The sequence below is a fragment of the Chlorocebus sabaeus genome, chromosome 15 (genome assembly GCF_047675955.1).
Source record: "Chlorocebus sabaeus isolate Y175 chromosome 15, mChlSab1.0.hap1, whole genome shotgun sequence".
Classification (NCBI taxonomy): Eukaryota; Metazoa; Chordata; class Mammalia; order Primates; family Cercopithecidae; genus Chlorocebus; species Chlorocebus sabaeus.
The window spans coordinates 18,897,281-18,915,963 of NC_132918.1; the positions used below are offsets into that span (position 1 = coordinate 18,897,281).

At 38.9% G+C, this 18,683-nt stretch overlaps 1 protein-coding gene across 1 annotated transcript; it reads left to right on the forward strand.

The window, feature by feature from the left end:
• Positions 1-135: 135 nt before the first annotated feature.
• Positions 136-16,337, forward strand: EIF5A2 (eukaryotic translation initiation factor 5A2). Its single transcript, XM_007972109.3, has 5 exons — positions 136-265; positions 949-1,148; positions 1,693-1,797; positions 14,377-14,508; positions 15,400-16,337. Exons 2-5 carry the CDS (start codon positions 984-986, stop codon positions 15,457-15,459), a joined length of 462 nt encoding a protein of 153 aa, XP_007970300.1. The 5' UTR covers positions 136-265; positions 949-983; the 3' UTR covers positions 15,460-16,337.
• Positions 16,338-18,683: the final 2,346 nt, after the last annotated feature.

Sequence of the window (18,683 nt, forward strand, 5' to 3'; positions counted from 1 at the left end):
CGCTCTTCACGTGACTGGGCGGAGCCTCAGGAATCTGGTAGCCAATGGTAGCCCGAGGGGGCGGTGCCTGTGACGCTCCGGGGCCTATCCCGGAAATGGGGCTGAGGTGGGGGCGGGTAAGGGCGGGGAGGCTGGGGTGTGGAAAGTGTGGCGGCCCCGCCCCGTCTCTTGGAACTGCCGCGGCCGCCACCGCCGCCGCCGGCGCCGCAGCTATTGGGGACCAGCGCGGGTACGCAGACGAAAGGCACTCTTTACCAGCTGAAAGGTGAGGACCTGGGGAAAAGCTGGTGGGGATGGGGCCAGAGCGAGGCAGGGCCGGGGAAGGCGCCCAGAGCCAAGCGCTGACCGAGGGAAGGAAGGAGAATGGATGGGGGAACAGAGGCGAGCGCGGGACCGCCGGGGCTCAGGCCCTGGTGGGGCCGGGCCGAGCTGAGCCGAGGATGCCGGCAGAACAGGGGGCGCCTGTGCGGCCGCGGCGGCGGCGTTGAAGGGTGGAGGGCGGGTTGCGCGCCAGCTAGCAGAGGGCCGGGTGCCGCTGGCCAGGTTCTGTTACCCCGCATCCTTCGCGGGGACGTGCGGCCTGGGCTGGATACCCCGCAGTAGGGTTCGGGGCGGCGGCCGAGTGCTAGGCGGCGCGGGAAGGTCGCCGGCTTCTGCGGTGGGGCGATGGGGGCCGCAACCTGCTGTTTCCAGCGCGGAGGAGCGCCCAGGGCGGGTGTCCCTACCCTCAGCGAGCTCTTCTGCGACTTCTCATCCCACCTCCCCAAGCAATAGCTGGAAAAGTTTGTAGAGGCCAGAGTTAGAAAGTGTCCACTAGTCTAGGGTGGGTGTTCCTTACATGCAGAAATAACAGGCCCGTGATGCTTGGCACATAACTTGTCTGAAATGAGACGTTTCCGTGCCTACATACCCGTTGCTGAAAAGCAAACACAAACTTTTTTTGTGTAGTTCCCACGGCAAAACTACCATCTCCCCAGCCCACCATGGCGGACGAAATTGATTTCACTACTGGAGATGCCGGGGCTTCCAGCACTTACCCTATGCAGTGTTCGGCCTTGCGCAAAAACGGCTTCGTGGTGCTCAAAGGACGACCATGCAAAATAGTGGAAATGTCAACTTCCAAAACTGGAAAGCATGGTCATGCCAAGGTAAGTGCCCTTGCAGATCAGGCTTTGGCTTTGGCGTTGGGACTTTGATCATTTGTGTTCCGTTACAGATCATGAGATTTCTATACTTAAAATTTTGTAATAAGCACTGTTTTTTCCTTCCCACAATTACTGGGTGATCAGTTATTACGTTGAATACTGAAAGGTAGCAGTCCCTTCTTGGGCCCTTTACAATGTTCATTAACTGGGAACTGAAACTTTCCTGAATCCTAGTGACTTAGAAGATCTATTCAGTTTACAGATGAGAAAACCTGTTCCAGCAATTCTAAGAAACCTACACTTTATTTTTCTTGTGTAATCTCATAATTGAATCACTGGACTATGTTGGGTCTTGACATGTGATACTGTTTAGTTGTTTACTGCCTCCTAATTGTAAGACCACTACTTTTTTTTAAGTAAAATCAGATGACCTTGGAAGGCAGAGAAAAGGAATCTGTCGTAATCAGCGTTGGTATTGTGCTCTTGTGTGTGTAATGAGTGATATACTTGGCAGAGATTAAACAGGTTTCCTGTTCTCCTCTGTTAGGTTCACCTTGTTGGAATTGATATTTTCACGGGCAAAAAATATGAAGATATTTGTCCTTCTACTCACAACATGGATGTTCCAAATATTAAGAGAAATGATTATCAAGTAAGCACTGATTTTCTTTAGAATGTTGCTTGTTTCTTCAAGGTGCAAATACTTTGTACTATCAGTAATAATTTGACAAAACCCAAGAGCAGTTTCGTAGGTTTTTCTAACCAATTATTAGGCACCACCTATCTTAGAAACTGGAGAAATAGTGATGTTTAACACTTGTACCTTTTCTAGGATTATTGCTAGTTTGCTATTTTTTTTTTACATTCTTGCATTTTTTAAAAAGTCAAATACTTATTAGTGCTCCTCAGGCCAAGTGACTGCATATTGCAATTAAGTCCAATGTTTAGTAAAAGTACTATTCTCTCTGTTATATATTTCTTATTCTAATTTAAAACATCCCTCCTGGATGTTTTGTTTCTTTTCACTGATCAGACCTAAGACATTCAAGAAACTACTGAAATTCATGTTCCTACCAAGTTTTTGTATTAATGAATGTTAGTCAGAACCTGACATTCTTAAGTAGGGAAATAAGTTGAAAGCCATAAATATAAAGTACATGGTCACTGAGTATGGTGAAGAAAACACGAAAACTATGTAATTGGTGAAATTACGTTCAGTGACCATGCTGTGACCTTTTGCTAAATTATATATGTAAACTTCAAGTTTTAGTTCCAGCTATACATTTGGGTAGGTCATATTTAATGATAGCATTTTGTTGTTTGGAGTACTGATGATAACCAAATAATTGACCTTATAGGATGTGGAAGCTCAGATTACTCATAACTAAAGCTTTTCTTGAAAGTCTTCAGTTTCTACATCAAGCATATCATATATCAAACTCATTTCTGCTCATTTTACATAGTAAAAACTACATAGTTGACACTGGTATTTGTTTTATCCAACTTAAACTGATTTTTTTCTGTACCCTTTATTGTATAAATTTTTTTAATGTTGCTATCAACTGCACTTATGCAATGATTTCCTTTTGCTGTTTGTCCACATGCAAACATACTTTTTTGTAGTTTTAATCTAGTAAACACTTCTATGTTTTCATTTTCCGACTTGCCATAAATGTTTTCTAGGTTGCTTTGAAGTCTTTGTAGAAATTTGAATCGTCTTGCAAGTGGGTTTTTTTAACCAGGTAGATCTGGGTTTGGATCTAGTTCTGTCACTTTCTAGTTGGATGATTTTGGACCAGTAATATAACCTTTCTGAGCCTGTCTTCTCATCTACAAAATAGGGATAGTATGAGGATTAAATGAGAAAAGGTACCCCATAAGAACTCCATAAGTAGATATGTACCAAAAAGTACTGTTCTGTTTCACCCTTTTCCTATGTAAAAATTCTACTTAATCATTTCATTATTGTTGGAGCACCAAATTTGATGTGGTTCATAGTGGGTGCTCAAAAAACATTTGTTAAATATATATTCTACTTAATCATTTCATTATTGTTGGAGCACCGAATTTGATGTGGTACATAGTAGGGGCTCAAAAAATATTTGTTAAATGTGTGATTACTGAATATAGTAAGGATAGTACAGTAGGCTAAAGCTGAGCATAGAATTTTGTCAAAATTGGGTTTCTCTTCATCTTAAAATGTGAATGCTTCAAATATTCTGTATTAATTATATTCAGTAATATTCATTCAATATAGAATGCTTTTGCCTGTTGCATGTTTCAGAAAGATGGTATCAGCAGTTCAGATAATTACTATTATACTATGTTAAGGTTAGCCAGTCATTTATCGGAGCTCAAGACTTAAAGGAAAAATTTGATTTGGGTCCTAGACTAGGATGAGGCAAATGAAGTGAGGGAGGCTCTTGCCTCAGGCACAAAATTTTAAATAGAGACAGAACTAGTAACAATGACAAGCCATATAGGAGCTAAAGGCACAAAGAAAATTCTGATCCCATCTTTATTTAAAATGTTGGTATTTTATCATAGGATTTTTTCATTAATTCTGATTTTTTAAAATATTGCATTAAAGTGCTTATCTGGTCACTGAGGTTTTTTTGGTGCCTTCTTTAATTTTGCACCCAAGACAAGTGTCTTACTTCACCCTTGTCCCAGCCCTTGGTATGTACACCTCACTGCAAAGTGGGTAAGAGGATGATTTAAGCCAGTCAGGCTTGGTCCTAGTCTCTACTTTGGCACTTAATAGCTGTGTGACCTTGGTTGACAGTTACTTAACCTGTTTTGCTTTAATTTCTTTCTTTGTAAAGCAAAGGCATAAATAATAATGTCTTATGGGATCATTTTGAGGTTTTATTAGTTAATACAACAATGCCTGGCATAGAAATTACTCATTATTTCTCAGCTCTTCATTTTCAAGTCAGCATAGAAAACTTATTTCTGTTAATTTTTTAAAAAAAACTAGTTCTCCAGCCTGGGCAATGCGGTGAAACCCTATCTTTACAAAATACGGAAAAAAAAAAAAAAAAATAGCCAGGCATGGTGGTGTACGCAGCTGTAGTCCCAGCAGACCCAGAGGCTGAGGTGGGAGGGTCACTTGAGCCCCCGGAGGTCAAGGCTGCACTGAGCCATGATCACTCCACTGCGCTCCAGCCTGGGCGACAGAATGGGACGCTGTATCAAAAAAAAAAAAAAAAAAAAAAAAAAAATGTTCTGTGAGCCTTTCTATTTATATTTATTGTGCTTTGGTGGTCTTCACTTACCTAACCAAGTGCCTTGATTAAATACCTACTCATTATTTGGCTGTGTGTAATCCTTTATATTTGCTGAATTCAATATTTTGAGTGCCAGTTTGGCAGTTGGCTAAAGAGAAATATGTATTCTGTTCATTATAGTAATTAAAAAGTAAACAGGAAACAAAACATATTAATATTTATAGTTTTAATTTTATGTGTTTTAAAATAAGTTCAGAATGAAAGAAAAATTGTCTCCTGACTTCTTTTTCAAGATTAGCTTGGATTAGAATTGCTTATTTACATTACTTCTCCCAAAAGTAGTTATAGATGTCTGGGACTCAGTGATGGTGTAAATTATAAATCCAGATATAACTTTGGGAATCCCCAAATTCATAGAGAAATGCTTATTCAGACATTAGTACTCTGGAATCATATTTCTTTGGAAAGTTCTGTGTTGATATAAACCTCACCACAAGTTAAATGCCGTTTCTGCATTTACTAAAGTTTTACCTGCCATTTGAAGAACATTTTCCAGAAGGAAAACTAATTACTACAGACACATAAAGTATATATTGTGGATCTTTGGATTATTAGTGAATTGCCAAAACTGTGACTATTAAATCCCAGTATATTCTTCAAATATGTAGTATATTATTTGAATGTTGAGATACGTTAATTGAATTCAAATAAGTAGTATATCATTTGAATGTTGAGATGTGTTAATTGAATTCGAATAAGTAGTATATTATTTGAATGTTTAGATATGTTAATTGAATTCCCTGAGCTTAAAGTCTTTCTATAATTTTTACCTGTTTCATGGGAATCCTTGTGTTCTCAGATGGAAGCAGTCTTTCTTTGGAAATAGAAAACCTCTAAACCAATAGGGCCCAATATTGCAAGGACTAGAAGCAAATATTTGTTACAGGATCATTAAGGGTAATCATGAGAAGAGCCACTAACTTTAGTTCCTAGACCTGTGTATTCTATTATGGGAAAAATAGCACCATATATTGAAATATATTGTAACCTGCCAAAAACAACACTCCAGGCCAACAAAGTACCATCCAGCAGGTACCATACGTGAGTCTTCACTAGGCTAGGCCAATCCACAGAGGCAAGCTGTCTTGGAATGATAGGGTACATGAACCAGCGAATTATCTGGGTGTTTCACTCCCTCGTTACTTTGCCTGTAAAATTAGTTTTCTAGTCAGAAGTGATGCAGTGTGAGATACTATGACAGGAATGAGGCATTCTGTAAATTGCGATGAGATTTTAGCAGAAGCACTGCAGGCAAGAAAGGCAAATCCATATGTAGAGTAAAACTACTGCAATAAGAAAAAATTGCTGCCTGTTTCATGATGGAAGGGGTGCAGTCAGGTGACCAGCTGTTCTTCTGGGGAACATATCAAGACTTCTTGTTCATTTGTTCTATGTTCTTCTTCTGCCATATCAAGACTCTCCTGTTTCTGTGAGGTTTTCAGTAGTGGCTGTAGTCGGATCAGTATTGGTGAGAGAAAGCCTGTGTCATTGATCCCACTAAGCAAAGACGAGGGAAGCTACAAAAAGAAGCTGAAGTCAGGTGCGGTGGCTCACACCTGTAATCCTAGCACTTTGGGAGGCCAAGGCGGGCAGATCACGAGGTCAAGAGATCGAGACCATCCTGGCCAACATGGTGAAACCCTGTCTCTACTGAAAATATAAAAATTAGCCGGGCATGGTGGTGCATGCCTGTAATCCCAGCTACTCAGGAGGCTGAGGCAGGAGAATCACTTGAACCTGGGAGGCGGAGGTTGCAGTGAGCTAAGATCCCGCCATTGCACTTCAGCCTGGGCGACAGAGCGAGACTCCATCTCAAAAAAAAAAAAAAAAAAAAAAAAGGGCACCTTTTCGTCTCTACAAAAAATACAAAAATTAGCCGGTGTGGTGGCACGCACCTGTAACCCCAGCTACTTGGGAGGCTGAGGCAGGAGAATTGCTTGAACCCGGGAGGTGCAAGTTGGAGTGAGCTGAGATCACACCACTGCACTGCAGCTGGTGACAGAGTGAGACTCGGTCTCAAAAAAAAATAAATAAATAAAAATAAAAGGCTGAATGGCATTCACACATTCACAGTGAGAATCACCTTGCACACCTAATTTTTTAGAGCCTAATCTCTACAGATCCCCTTGGGTGAGCATTCATGTGGACACATTCTTCAGTTATTTGGAGAGGTCTGTAAACATACCACTTCTCCAAACCTTACTGTCAGCAGTTTTCCTATCTTGTTCTTTCTGTGTCCTTAACCTTCCAGCCAAATGGTTAGCTACAGCTGATAATCAGTGCAAATACACACTTCTGGTTCTGTCTTCTTTCAGGTCCAGTGCTTGAAGTTCTTCCCAAACCCACTTTCAGGCCGACCCCTGAATGGCGTCATCATATAATGCATAACCATCTAGAAACCATTGTGAATATTTTCCTTTCTCAGTCAACTGGTCATAGGCAACTCTCCATCAAGTCATTGGTATGAGTTGAGGGAGAAGTGTCAATGTGGTAAGAGAAGGTGTTTTCTGAGTCTGAGCCACTTCTTATACAACTTGTTTGTACGTTTAGGTCCTTCTCAAGCTGATCTCATATACGCTACTTCCACTCAATGATGGAGAGCTGCTGTGCCTTTCCAGTTGTGTGGCTTGGTGGGTCAGGTGATGGTGGTGTTATTTGCTTAGGCTGTATAATAATGGTGATCAAGCATTCAGTCTCTACCAGGAACCAGCAACTCTAAGGAAGTAGCACAAGAGTGCTACACTCTGGGGGAAAAGAAGGAAGAAATAAAAAGGAATAGGTGTTACCTAAACAAGTCTGGTTGTTTTGAAATAGATTGAGAAAAAAAATTAAATTCAGAAATTAGAACTAAGAAGGCACCTGGCCAGGCATGGTGGCTCACGCCTGTAATCCCAGCACTTTGGGAGGCTGAGGCGGGCAGATCACGAGATCACGAGTTCGAGACCACCAGTGAGGTGGAGGTTGCAGTGAGCTGAGATTGCGCCACTGCTCTTCAGCCTGCTGACAGAGCTAGACTCCATCTCAAAAAAAATAAAAAATAAAAAATAAAAGAGGAAGGCACCTGTAGGGATAATATACCTTCTCCAGCCTTCTGTTGTATATCAGTAGTACAAATGAGGCAAAGTAGTTTCCCAATAATTCCCCCTTTTCAGTGTTCTTTCCTATTCTGACTACATCTAAGACAGTCTGTAGTCACTAACTCTCCTCACACTCCCTTTTAGATCATGTTTTGCTTCCTTAGCTTACTGTGCCTCCCAGCACTTAGTGGTTACGGTGCTTGTTCTAGAATTCATATACACTATAGCATTTTTTGTTTCACTTTTTATTGTGGAAATTTTCAAAGTATAGTATAATGAATCCTGTGTACCTGTCACTCAGCTTCAACAATTACCAGTGTGATTACTTCTGTCTCTGCAAGTTTTTGACAAAGACACTGGGTCATTTCTTCTGTAGACTTTCCCACTGTATGGATTTTGCTAATTGCATTTCCTTGTTTTTTAACATGTTCCTCTGTCCCTTGTGTTTCCTGAAACTTGGTAGTAAGATGTAGAGTCTTGATCAGATTCAGTTCAGATTTTTATTTTCTTCCTTTCTTTCCTTTAACAGGACTACTCCATAATGTTCTATGCAGTCATTAGATAAATAAGTCTGATTGTTTCTCCTTTTGTGATATTATCAGATATGTGATCACTGTCTCAATCTATTAATTGAGGAGACAAAATTTATGATCTGTTATTCCTTCATTTGTTTTTCTTAGCCAGAATACTCCTATAAAAAGAAACTTCCCTTCATCAATTTTTGTTTGTTTACCTTAAGAGACAGTGTCTGTGTGTGTAGCAGGGGTGGGTGTATTTGACTTTTTCCCTTTAAGGTACAGTTTATAAAATAAATTGGTTCCTGGCATCCACTGAAGATGACCAAATACATATTTTTTCATTATAAACTCAAACATTTAGACATACTTGTGTTTCAATCCACTGTTGTTATTGTCCTTATTGATTCTCACATTGTTCCATCTTGGCCAATGGGAGCTTATTCAGGTTACCTCTTGAGTCCCTTTGACATGGGCCAAATTTTAATTCTCCTTGATAGCTCCTTGCTTTTTAGTACAACAGCTTGCTCCAGGTTCATCTTACACACTTCCTGATCTGGACCTGGAATTATCCAAGGAGCCCTGGATTATTTTAGTAGGAAATAAAAAATACCACATTCTTTTTTTTTTTTTTTTTTTGAGATGGAGTCTTGCTCTGCCATCCAGGTTGGAGTGCAGTGGTATGATCTCAGCTCACTACAACCTCCGCCTCCTGGGTTCAAGTGATTCTCCTGCCTCAGCTTCCCAAGTAGCTGGGACTCCAGATGCCATCACATCCAGCTAATTTTTAAATTTTTAGTAGAGACAAGGTTTTGCCATATTGGCTAGGCTGGTCTCGAACTCCTGACCTCAAATGATCTGCCCGCCTTGGCCTCTCCTGAAGTGCTAGGATTACAGGTGTGAGCCACCGCACCCGGCCAAAAATACCACATTCTGATAGCATTATAACTTCATATACTGTTCAGGAGCTTGGTACACCTTCACATGCCTTACATCTCTAAAGTTTTTTGACCCTCACCTCTGCTGTCTCCCTGCTTGCTACTAACAATAATTACTTTCTACCAAAAAAAAAAAAAGCTGTTCCAAAACATCTAAAAGTGATCAAATCAGTAGGTTTGTTTAAAGGTAAAGGACCAGAAGAAGATACTTATAACAATTTCCTTACCATCCCCACCTTCCAACCCTATGGAGTCAGAGAGAAGATGGAAACATTTGCACAAAAATATGCTTGGGGGCTTGACAGTGACACTGTTGCCCTTTTTTTTTTTTTTTTTCTTAGAGCTTGCAAATTACAAAGGGGGAAAGTGTAACTTTGGAGTGGAAAAATCTGGCAGATAACTACCTTAGCATATCAAAATTGACATCACTTGTAATGGGACAAATTGACATTTGCCTCCTGATAGGATACTCTGAGGGCACATCATTTGTATAGTATTCCTTTCAAAAATGTTACCTTAATCATGAGGAAACAGTGAGACAAACACAAACTGAAGAATATTCTATAAAACAGTGAACCCCCAGGAGTTTGAGACCAGTCTGGGCAACACAGGAAGACCCTGTATCTACAAAAAATAAAAATAAGTGTAAAAAAAAAAGGCATAGTGGTTGTATGCATGTGGTCCCAGTGACTCTGGAGGATGAGGTGGGTGGATAACTTGAGCCCTGGAGGTTGAGGCTGCAGTGAGTCATGATCATGCCACCACAGTCCTGCCTGCGTGAAAGAGCAAGACCTGGTCTCACAAAAACCAAACCCCCCAAAAAACAAAAAGTTGATGCCATGAAAGTTAAAGGGTGGGGGAAACTGTTAGAATTAAGAGACTAAACTGGTATGATAGCCAAATAAATACAAGATACGACCCTGGAGTTAGGGAAATAAGTTGCTATCAAGGACAATACTAGGATAATTGGCAAATTTAAATATGTACTATATATTGAATAATAGGTTATCAGTATTAAATTCCCTGACTTTGAAAAATATGTTGTTGTTATCTAAGAGCATATCCTTGTTCTTGAGAAAAATACACTGAAGTTTTAATTGCTGAAAAGTCATGGCTGTTGCACTGAAGTATTTACTGCTGAAGAATCATGATCTTTGGAACTTACTCTCAATAGTTCTGTAAAAATAATGTATATGATAGATGTTATATATGTTGGATGTATACATAGAGAAAATAGTGTACATGTGATAAATGTTAACAATGGCAGTATCTAGGTAAAGGATATGGGATTTCATTGCATTATTGCAACTTTTCTATAGAGCTTAAGATTTTTAAATAAATAATTCAATTTAAAAGATTGTATTCGTCCATTTTCACACTACTATAAAGAACTACCTGAAACTGGGTAACTTATAAAGAAAAGAGATTTAATTGACTCACAGTTCCACATGACTGGGGAGGCCTCAGGAAACTTATAATCATGGAGGAAGGTGAAGGGGAAGCAAGGCATGTTTTATATGGCAGCAGGAGAGACAGCAAGCGGGGGGGTACTGTCAAACACTTTTAAACCATCAGATATCATGAGAACTCACTCACTATCATGAGAACAGCATGAGGGAAACTGCCCCCATGATCCAATCACCTCCCACCAAGTCCCTCCTTTGACATGTGGGGATTATAATTCAAGATGAGATTTGGGTGAGCACACAGAGCCAAAGCATATCATTCTGTCCCAGGCCCCTTCCAAATCTCATGTTCTCACATTTCAAAACACAATCATGCCTTCTCTACAGTCCCTGAAAGTCTTAACTCATTCCAGCATTAACCCAAAAGTCCAAGTCCAGAGTCTCATCTGAAACAAGGGAAGTCCCTTCCGCCTATGAGCCTATAAAATGAAAAGCAAGTTAGTTACTTCCTAGATACAATGAGGGTACAGGCATTGGGTAAATGCTCTCACTTCAAATGGGAGAAGTTGGCCAAAACAAAGGAACTACAGGTCCCATACACGTCCGAAACCTAGCAGGGCAGCCATTCAGTCTTAAAGCTCCAAAATAATCTCCTTTGACTCCATGTCTTACATCCAGGGCACACTGATCCAAAAGGTAGGCTCCCAAGGCCTTGGGCAGTTCTACCCCTGTGGCTCTGCAGGGTACAGCCTCTGCAGCTGCTTTCAGTGGCTGGTATTGAGTGCCTGTGGCTTTTGCAGGCACATGGTGCACCATTCTGGAATCTGGAAGATGGTGATCCCCTTCTCACAGCTCCACTAGGCAGTGTCCCAGTGGGGACTCTGTGTGGGGGATCTAACCCCACCTTTCCCTTCCGCACTGCCCTAGCAGAGGTTCTCCATAAGGGCTCTGCCCCTGCAGCAGACCTCTGCCTGAACCTCCAGACATTTCATACATCCTCTGAAATCTAAGCAGAGGCTCCCAAACCTCAACTCTTGCCTTCTGTGCACCTGCAGGCCCAACACCATATGGAAACCTCCAAGAATTAGGGCTTACACCTTCTGAAGCAACAGCCCAAGCTGTACCTTGGCCCCTTTTAGCCACAGCTGGAGCTGGAGTGGCTGGGATACAGGGCACCAAGTCCCAAGGCTATACAGAGCATCAGGGCCCTGGGCCTGGCCCATGAAACCATTTTTCCCTCCTAGACCCCTGGGCCTGTGTTGGGAGGGGATGCCATGAAGACATCTGGAATGTCCAGAAACTTATTTCTGTGAATTTTTTTTTTTTTTTTTGAACTAGTTCTCCAGCCTGGGCAATGTGGTGAAACCCTATCTTTACAAAATTTTCCCCATTTGCAACATTTTCCCCATTGTCTTGGCTATTGATATTCAGTTCCTTGTTACTTATGGAAATTTCTGCAGCTGGCTTGAATTTCTTCCCAGAAAAAGGGTTTTTCTTTCCTACTACATGGTCAGGCTGCACATTTTTCAAACTTTTATGCTATTCTTGCCTTTTTTTAAACATGAACTCCAGTTTCAGATCATCTCTTCATGAATGCATATGACTGTATGCTTTCAAAAAAAAGCCAGGTTACCTCTTGAACACTTTGCTGCTTAGAAATTTCTTCTGCCAGATACCCTAAATCATCTCTCTCAAGTTCATAGTTCCACAGATCTCTAGGGCAAGGCAAAATGCAGCCAGTCTCTTTGCTAAAGCACAGCAGAAGTGACCTTTGTTCCAGTTCCCAATGAGTTCCTCATCTCCATCTGAAACCACCTCAGCCTGGACTTCACTGTCCATATTACTGTCAGCATTTTGGTCAAATTCATTCCACAGGTCTCTAGGAAGTTTCAGACTCTCCCTCATCTTTCTTTCTTCTGAGCCCTCCAAACTGTTCTAGTCTCTGCCTATTACCCAGTTCCAAAGTGGCTTCCATATTTTCAGGCATCTTTATAGCAGTGGCCTAAACTCCTGGTACCAATTTTCTGTATTAGTCCTTTTTCACACTGCTATGAAGAACTACCTGAGACTGGGTAATTTATAAAGAAAAGATATTTAATTGAGTGACAGTTCCACATGGCTAGGGAGGCCTCGGGAACCATGGCAGAAGGCGAAGGGGAAGCAAGGCACATCTTACATGGCGGCAGGAGATAGAGCAAGTGAGGCGGGAACTGCTAAACACTTTGAAGAGAACTCACTCACTATCACGACAACAGCATTGGGGAGACTGACCCCTTGATCCAGTTGCCTCCCACCAGGTCCCTTCCTCGACATGTGGGGATTATAATTCAAGATGAGATTTGGGTGGGGACACAAAGCCAAACCATATCAAAGATTAATTTGTTCTCATTATTTTTGTTTTTCATAGCTTAGTTTTATTTTTTAAAACTCTAATTGTATTTAATATAGCAATTTATTTTATAAGATGTTTAATGTTTGTAAATGCATTGTTTTACTAGATGTTTTATGATATTTATACATTTCACATTTGAAATGCTTTATATATTTCATGCCACAGTTTATGATTCTTAACTCTTAAAAAATAACTCCATTACATACATCATTTTCAAAATATCAGTATTATTTGGCTTCTGTGTTTCAGTCACTAGTGGCACAGTAGGAACATTTAACTCTTGAAATAGACAAGCTCTGCTTTAGGGAATAACTAAACAGAAATCAGAAAGTTTTGCCTTGGAATGTTGTGGTTGTTTAAAAATTACACTTCAAGCTAGGTGGATTGGTGCACACCTATAGTCCCAGCTCCTGGGAAGGCTAAAGCAGAGGCTCACTTGACCCCAGGAGTTTGAGGCCAGCCTAGGCAATATAATGAGATCCCCATCTTTAACTATATATATATATATTTTAAAAATTACACTTCTACCTTAACCTCCTTGCTCCTGCTTCTCTACCAGCCACCTCACAAATATTTGAGGGTCTAAGAGGTTAGTTAAAATTCTTTGTTGTAGCTCTGTAGGATTTATTATTTTTGAGATTTCTAGACATAAAAACAAATTTCCTGTGGTAGATGGAGTTTCTGTGGAGAGCCATAGTCAGTTTTGATAGGCGCTGTATGTGGAGGAGAACAATCCCAACGATATGTCTGGGTTATATCGTAGTGGTTTACAGGGGTTCAAGGGCCATTGTCTTTGATTCCTTTTGTAGATATTAGCAGCTGGTATTCTGGATAATAGCCTTTTATAAAACGTGTTAGGATTCTAGGCATACTAATGGTGTACATGCTTTCATTAATAGAATAAATGAGTGGAGGTTGGTTGTTTCCTCATTCCTGTAGTAAAAGAAGTTCAGTGGTATCAAAACTGCTTTTTTGCAGGTTGGGTTGACAACTGTGTTTTGTTTTGTTTTGTTTTGTTTTCACTACTGTTATCCATACACTAGTAGATTTTGTTGTTGTTGTTGTTGTTGTTGTTGTTGGCTGAAGACCAAAAATTTTCCACTTAATTTTGCTCATATTCAAATTAGAAAATGCATTGTTTGTAATAGCAAAAATAACTTTTATGCCCAGTAATATGAAATTGGTTAAATCAGTTATAGTATGTCCATGCAGCTATGTGGTAGTTAACTAAGGTAGGTTTATATTTTCTGGTTATAAAGTATTTCTAAGACATATTATTAAGTCAAAACAGCACACTGTAAAGTACTTACAATATCCCATTTTAAAAAAAAGCAACTATATTTATTTTGTAAACATAAATGGAATACACTGTAAAGAAACCTAAACTGTTTAATAATGCAGAGATTGGGTATGAGAAGTACCGGGAGGAGTAAACTTATACTTCCATTCTGTATACATTTTATATTTTTTATATTTTTAGCATTTTTAAATACTAAGAATATTAATGTATTACTTTGTACTTACAAGAATATCAATTGCAATTTAACTATGTAAACATTACAAAGAAGTGGATATAATCTAATCAGCACAAATGATATAATTTCTTCTAATAGCTGATATGCATTCAAGATGGTTACCTTTCCCTGCTGACAGAAACTGGTGAAGTTCGTGAGGATCTTAAACTGCCAGAAGGTGAACTAGGCAAAGAAATAGAAGGAAAATACAATGCAGGTGAAGATGTACAGGTAAAGACTTAGAGAAGGATTGTTTTTGAAAACCATTTTGTAAAAACTTCAGCCTCAACTAGTTAACATAAAATACTACATATGGAATGTGGTTTAAAAATACTGCTAAAATGTTGAAAATGATCTCTCAGGCAGGTTTTTGTAAAACCCTTAGAGACTCATTACCAAAGAAAGTATCAAAGTTTGTTTTTGCTACATCAACATTACTCTCAAACCCAAATTTGTTCTGAAGCTCTGCAGCTGACCCTTTTTTTTTTTTTTTTTTTTTTTTTTTTTTTGAGATGGAGTCTCCCTCTGTCACCCAGGCTGGAGTGCAGTGGCATGATCTCAGCTCACTGCAACCTCCGCATCCCGGGTTCAAGTGAGTCTCCCCTCAGCCTCCTGAGTAGCTGGGATTACAGGCGCACGCCACCACATCTGGCTAATTTTTGTATTTTTAGTAGAGATTGGGTTTCAACATGTTGGCCAAGCTGGTCTCAGACTCCTGACCTCAGACGATCTGCCCACCTTGGCCTCCCAGAAGTGCTAGGATTACAGGCCTGAACAAGGCGCCTGGCCCTGAGCTATTCTTGCAGGTAAGAAATTATGCTAGTAGAGTGTTAAAAAGTGAAGGAGATTTACTGTCTTTGTTAAAACTTTCAGAAATGTAATGTGTAGTAAGTGTTCAAACATTTATAGTCATTTTTCCTTTTCCCTGGAAGTTGTCTTACAAACCACTATTTGAGAAATTCTGCTTTGGAAAACTGTAAAGAAAGTAGCTTGTTTTGGAATACCCCTTTCAGAAGTCCCTATGTATGAAATATCCACAAATATACAATATATAATGAACTAATTATATCTTCTATGTGTATTGTCTCCTGAATAACCTTTTGCCTGCTTTTTTCCTTCTAGGTGTCTGTCATGTGTGCAATGAGTGAAGAATATGCTGTAGCCATAAAACCCTGCAAATAAATGGAAACATCAGGCATGAACACTGTTTAGGTCTGAATCAACTGCAGATCTAATTTGGTTCTAAGTTGTCACCAAAGCTATAGCCTTCATAAGCAACCTCATTTCTTTTTTTAATTGTTTTCAGAATGTGCTGGGTTAGTTTTGCAAGCAATTGATAATTTTTAAAAATTATCAATATGTATAATTTTTTTTTAATTTTGTAGGTATGTTTCCTATAATATTCCTGTGGTTTTCAGTATGTCAGTTCAAGAAACAAACAAGATAGCTTCAGCAGATGTGACGTCTGAGCAAATCATTCCTGTGTTTTAGTTAAATGATAAACCAGGGTTTTAAATCAAACAATGTAGCATAAAGTGGTATTGAAGTACCACATTTAAGTTGAACTACTCTGCATTAATTACAGATTTAATATTAAATGAACTGATTATGTACTGGAATTGTTGCAGTTTCAGCCTGTGTAGGGCAAACACAAATCCTTAAACAAAAATCATGTTATCCAAAAGTGGCAGTTATTTTGGCGGCCACATGCAACCACGTAATTACTTTGGTCATACTATTTATCAAATTGTTGGCAAACTTGATGTAACCTTAGATGGTGGGTTTAGTCCCTTCTTATGGTTGGCAGAAGGGCACTGAACTGTTGGGTGAAAGTTAGCAAGTAAGATTATAAGGAAGACACAAAAGACAGTGGCAGAGAGGGTTCATTAAATCTATACATTTTTATGTGAGGAGTTTGTAAGTCAGTATAAAAATGAAAAGTTGCTTTTCAGTTGTTTTTGCTTTTAACTTTGCCCCCAACATATAAAGGGAGTGATCTGCTTTACAGGATACTATGCAATGCTTGTTTTCCAACCATGTTGAATAAATACTACTATTTATCAGTAAATACTCCTTTCCAACTTTTTCTTTTTTTTTTTTTTTTTTTGAAACTGAGTCTCACTCTGTCAGCCAGGCTGCAGTGCAGTGGTGCCATCTCGGCTCACTGTAACCTCTGCCTCCTGGGTTCCAGTAATTCTCCTGCCTCAGCCTCCCAAGTAGCTGGGACTACAGGTGTGCACTACCACACCCAGCTAATTTTTTTTTGTATTTTTTTAGTAGAGACGGGGTTTTCACCATGTTGTCTAGGCTGGTCTTGAACTCCTGACCTCAGGTGATCCGCCTGCCTCAGCCTCCCAAAGTGCTGGGGATTACAAGCATGAGCCACCACACCTGGCCCGTTTCCAACCATTTTTAAGTAGATTTTTTTACATTAATGTATTAAACAAAAACTGAGAATTCCTTAAATTGATTTGGAATTTTTGTTAATTTTATGTCCTTTTTGTTCTAAAGTAAATTGAAAGTGAATCATGGAAGCAACATTACTTTATATGAATATTATTATTTAACTTACTTTAAGTATATGCATTTTTTTCTGATTGTTGTGTGACTTAATCCAGTTGCTGGTGTGAAATATAAGTAATAAATAATTCTATAAACTGAATTATTTTAAAAGGTATTTTAGGTGACACCACTGCATTTCTATTTAATCTTTTGAGTCATATGTATTTAGAATTTTAGACATTATCACAGGGTTTGTGAGGACCTTTGACTCAGTAACAATCATCATATTGGAGCAAAACACAGAACAAAATCACTATCTCAGAAATACCTTAATTCTCCAAGACTGGCTCTTAGACTTCTCCCATCATGCCTTGACCTCTAAAAAGTGCTTTGTTCCTATCTTCTGAAGGAAAGTATATCATACATGATGATGTAACTGATCTAATCAGTGACTGGTAATAGCATTAGTAACAGAAGATCCCAAGTTTTAGTTGCTTAATTTGTACATACTTTTAAATCTTGTCTTAGCCTCAGCAAACCCATTTGGGGAAGAAGCAAGATACTTTAAGAGAAATGCAAAGAGGAAATTTCTAAAACACAAGAAATAGTGAGGTTGTAGTTAGTCGTTTTTAGTATAACATTTTAGCGTTTGCCCATCTAAAGCACAATTAAAATTAGGCTACATTCTTTCCAGTATTCTATTTAAGTACCTACTACATACTGCTCTAGTTTCTTAGTACTCTGCAATGTGTATCTTAATTGCTACTGGTTGGCATTGTAACTCATAGGAATTCCAGAAAATTATTAATCTATGCTGCTTGCAGGTCATTCCTATGGCCCCTCTTAACCATGCTGGTGTTATGATTTAGTATTAACTCTCGATTAGCATGCCCCTGTTCTTCCTAACTTGTAAAATTTCACATATATTTTCAATTGTGTACAAATTAAGGGTGTACAAATTATAATAATGCATCTCTATCTTCATACTTTGAATGGCAAAAGCTGTTTATGCATAAATATTTTCATTTTAAGTAATATATGAAGTGTAAATACTCTTGATATATAAGTATAGATTTTAAAGATATGGGACTTTATTTTCACATAAGTCAATAGATATCTCTCTAGAACAAAACATTTCATTTAGTAAAGCTTTATAAATTATATTAAAAGGAAGTAGGGAACATGTATTTTTTAACATAGAACAGAAGTGACTTCATTCTTCTTAGACATCAGCAATGTTAAAGTTGATTCCTAATATTTGTTGTACTTTTTTGTAGCAAATGTTAAAAATCATGAGTTACCATGTATAAAATGTGGACTGTCATGTTGATAGATTGTACAATGATAAGCCATTTTTATCTGTATACATTTTACCAATTTATTAACAGGTTGAATATTTGTTTCTTTTTAGAACATTTTATTTATACTGTGAAGACTTTGTTATACCTTATTTGCTACAACATAGATCATATCATTGCTACTTTGACTTAGCATTTGCATCAGAAACATAATTATGATTTTTTTTCAGGCTCCCTTCCAGGGGCTGTCAGTCACTTGAAGAAATTGTTGCTAACCAAGCTCTTGACTCTGTTTCCCTTAATGATACAAGTCTCTGTACCAGCGCTTTCTGTTAATTACCAAAACTCTCCTGCAGTCAGAGCATGATATCTATAATAGGAGACACTGCAATAAAACGATTAGGCTGTAAAATTTGGAGACACAAGTTTTCATTACAACACAATTTGCATGTGCACATGTATGCACATAGCTTTGTATGTTAGTTCTTTTTTCCAAACTCCCAACTCTTAAAAGTATTGTCCGGTGGTGCCTCAACTGTTGGTAATTTTTTTTTTTTTTTAATTTACAACTTTTCTAGAACTTGTTTTTGTACTTTAAGGTTTCTC

Bases quoted from the DNA above. Each gene is read 5' to 3' on its own strand.
- EIF5A2 (XM_007972109.3), top strand. From the start codon at position 984: ATGGCGGACGAAATTGATTTCACTACTGGAGATGCCGGGGCTTCCAGC. The intron at 1,149-1,692 runs GTAAGTGCCCTT...CTCCTCTGTTAG, and splicing joins GAAAGCATGGTCATGCCAAG to GTTCACCTTGTTGGAATTGA. The intron at 14,509-15,399 runs GTAAAGACTTAG...TTTTCCTTCTAG, and splicing joins ATGCAGGTGAAGATGTACAG to GTGTCTGTCATGTGTGCAAT.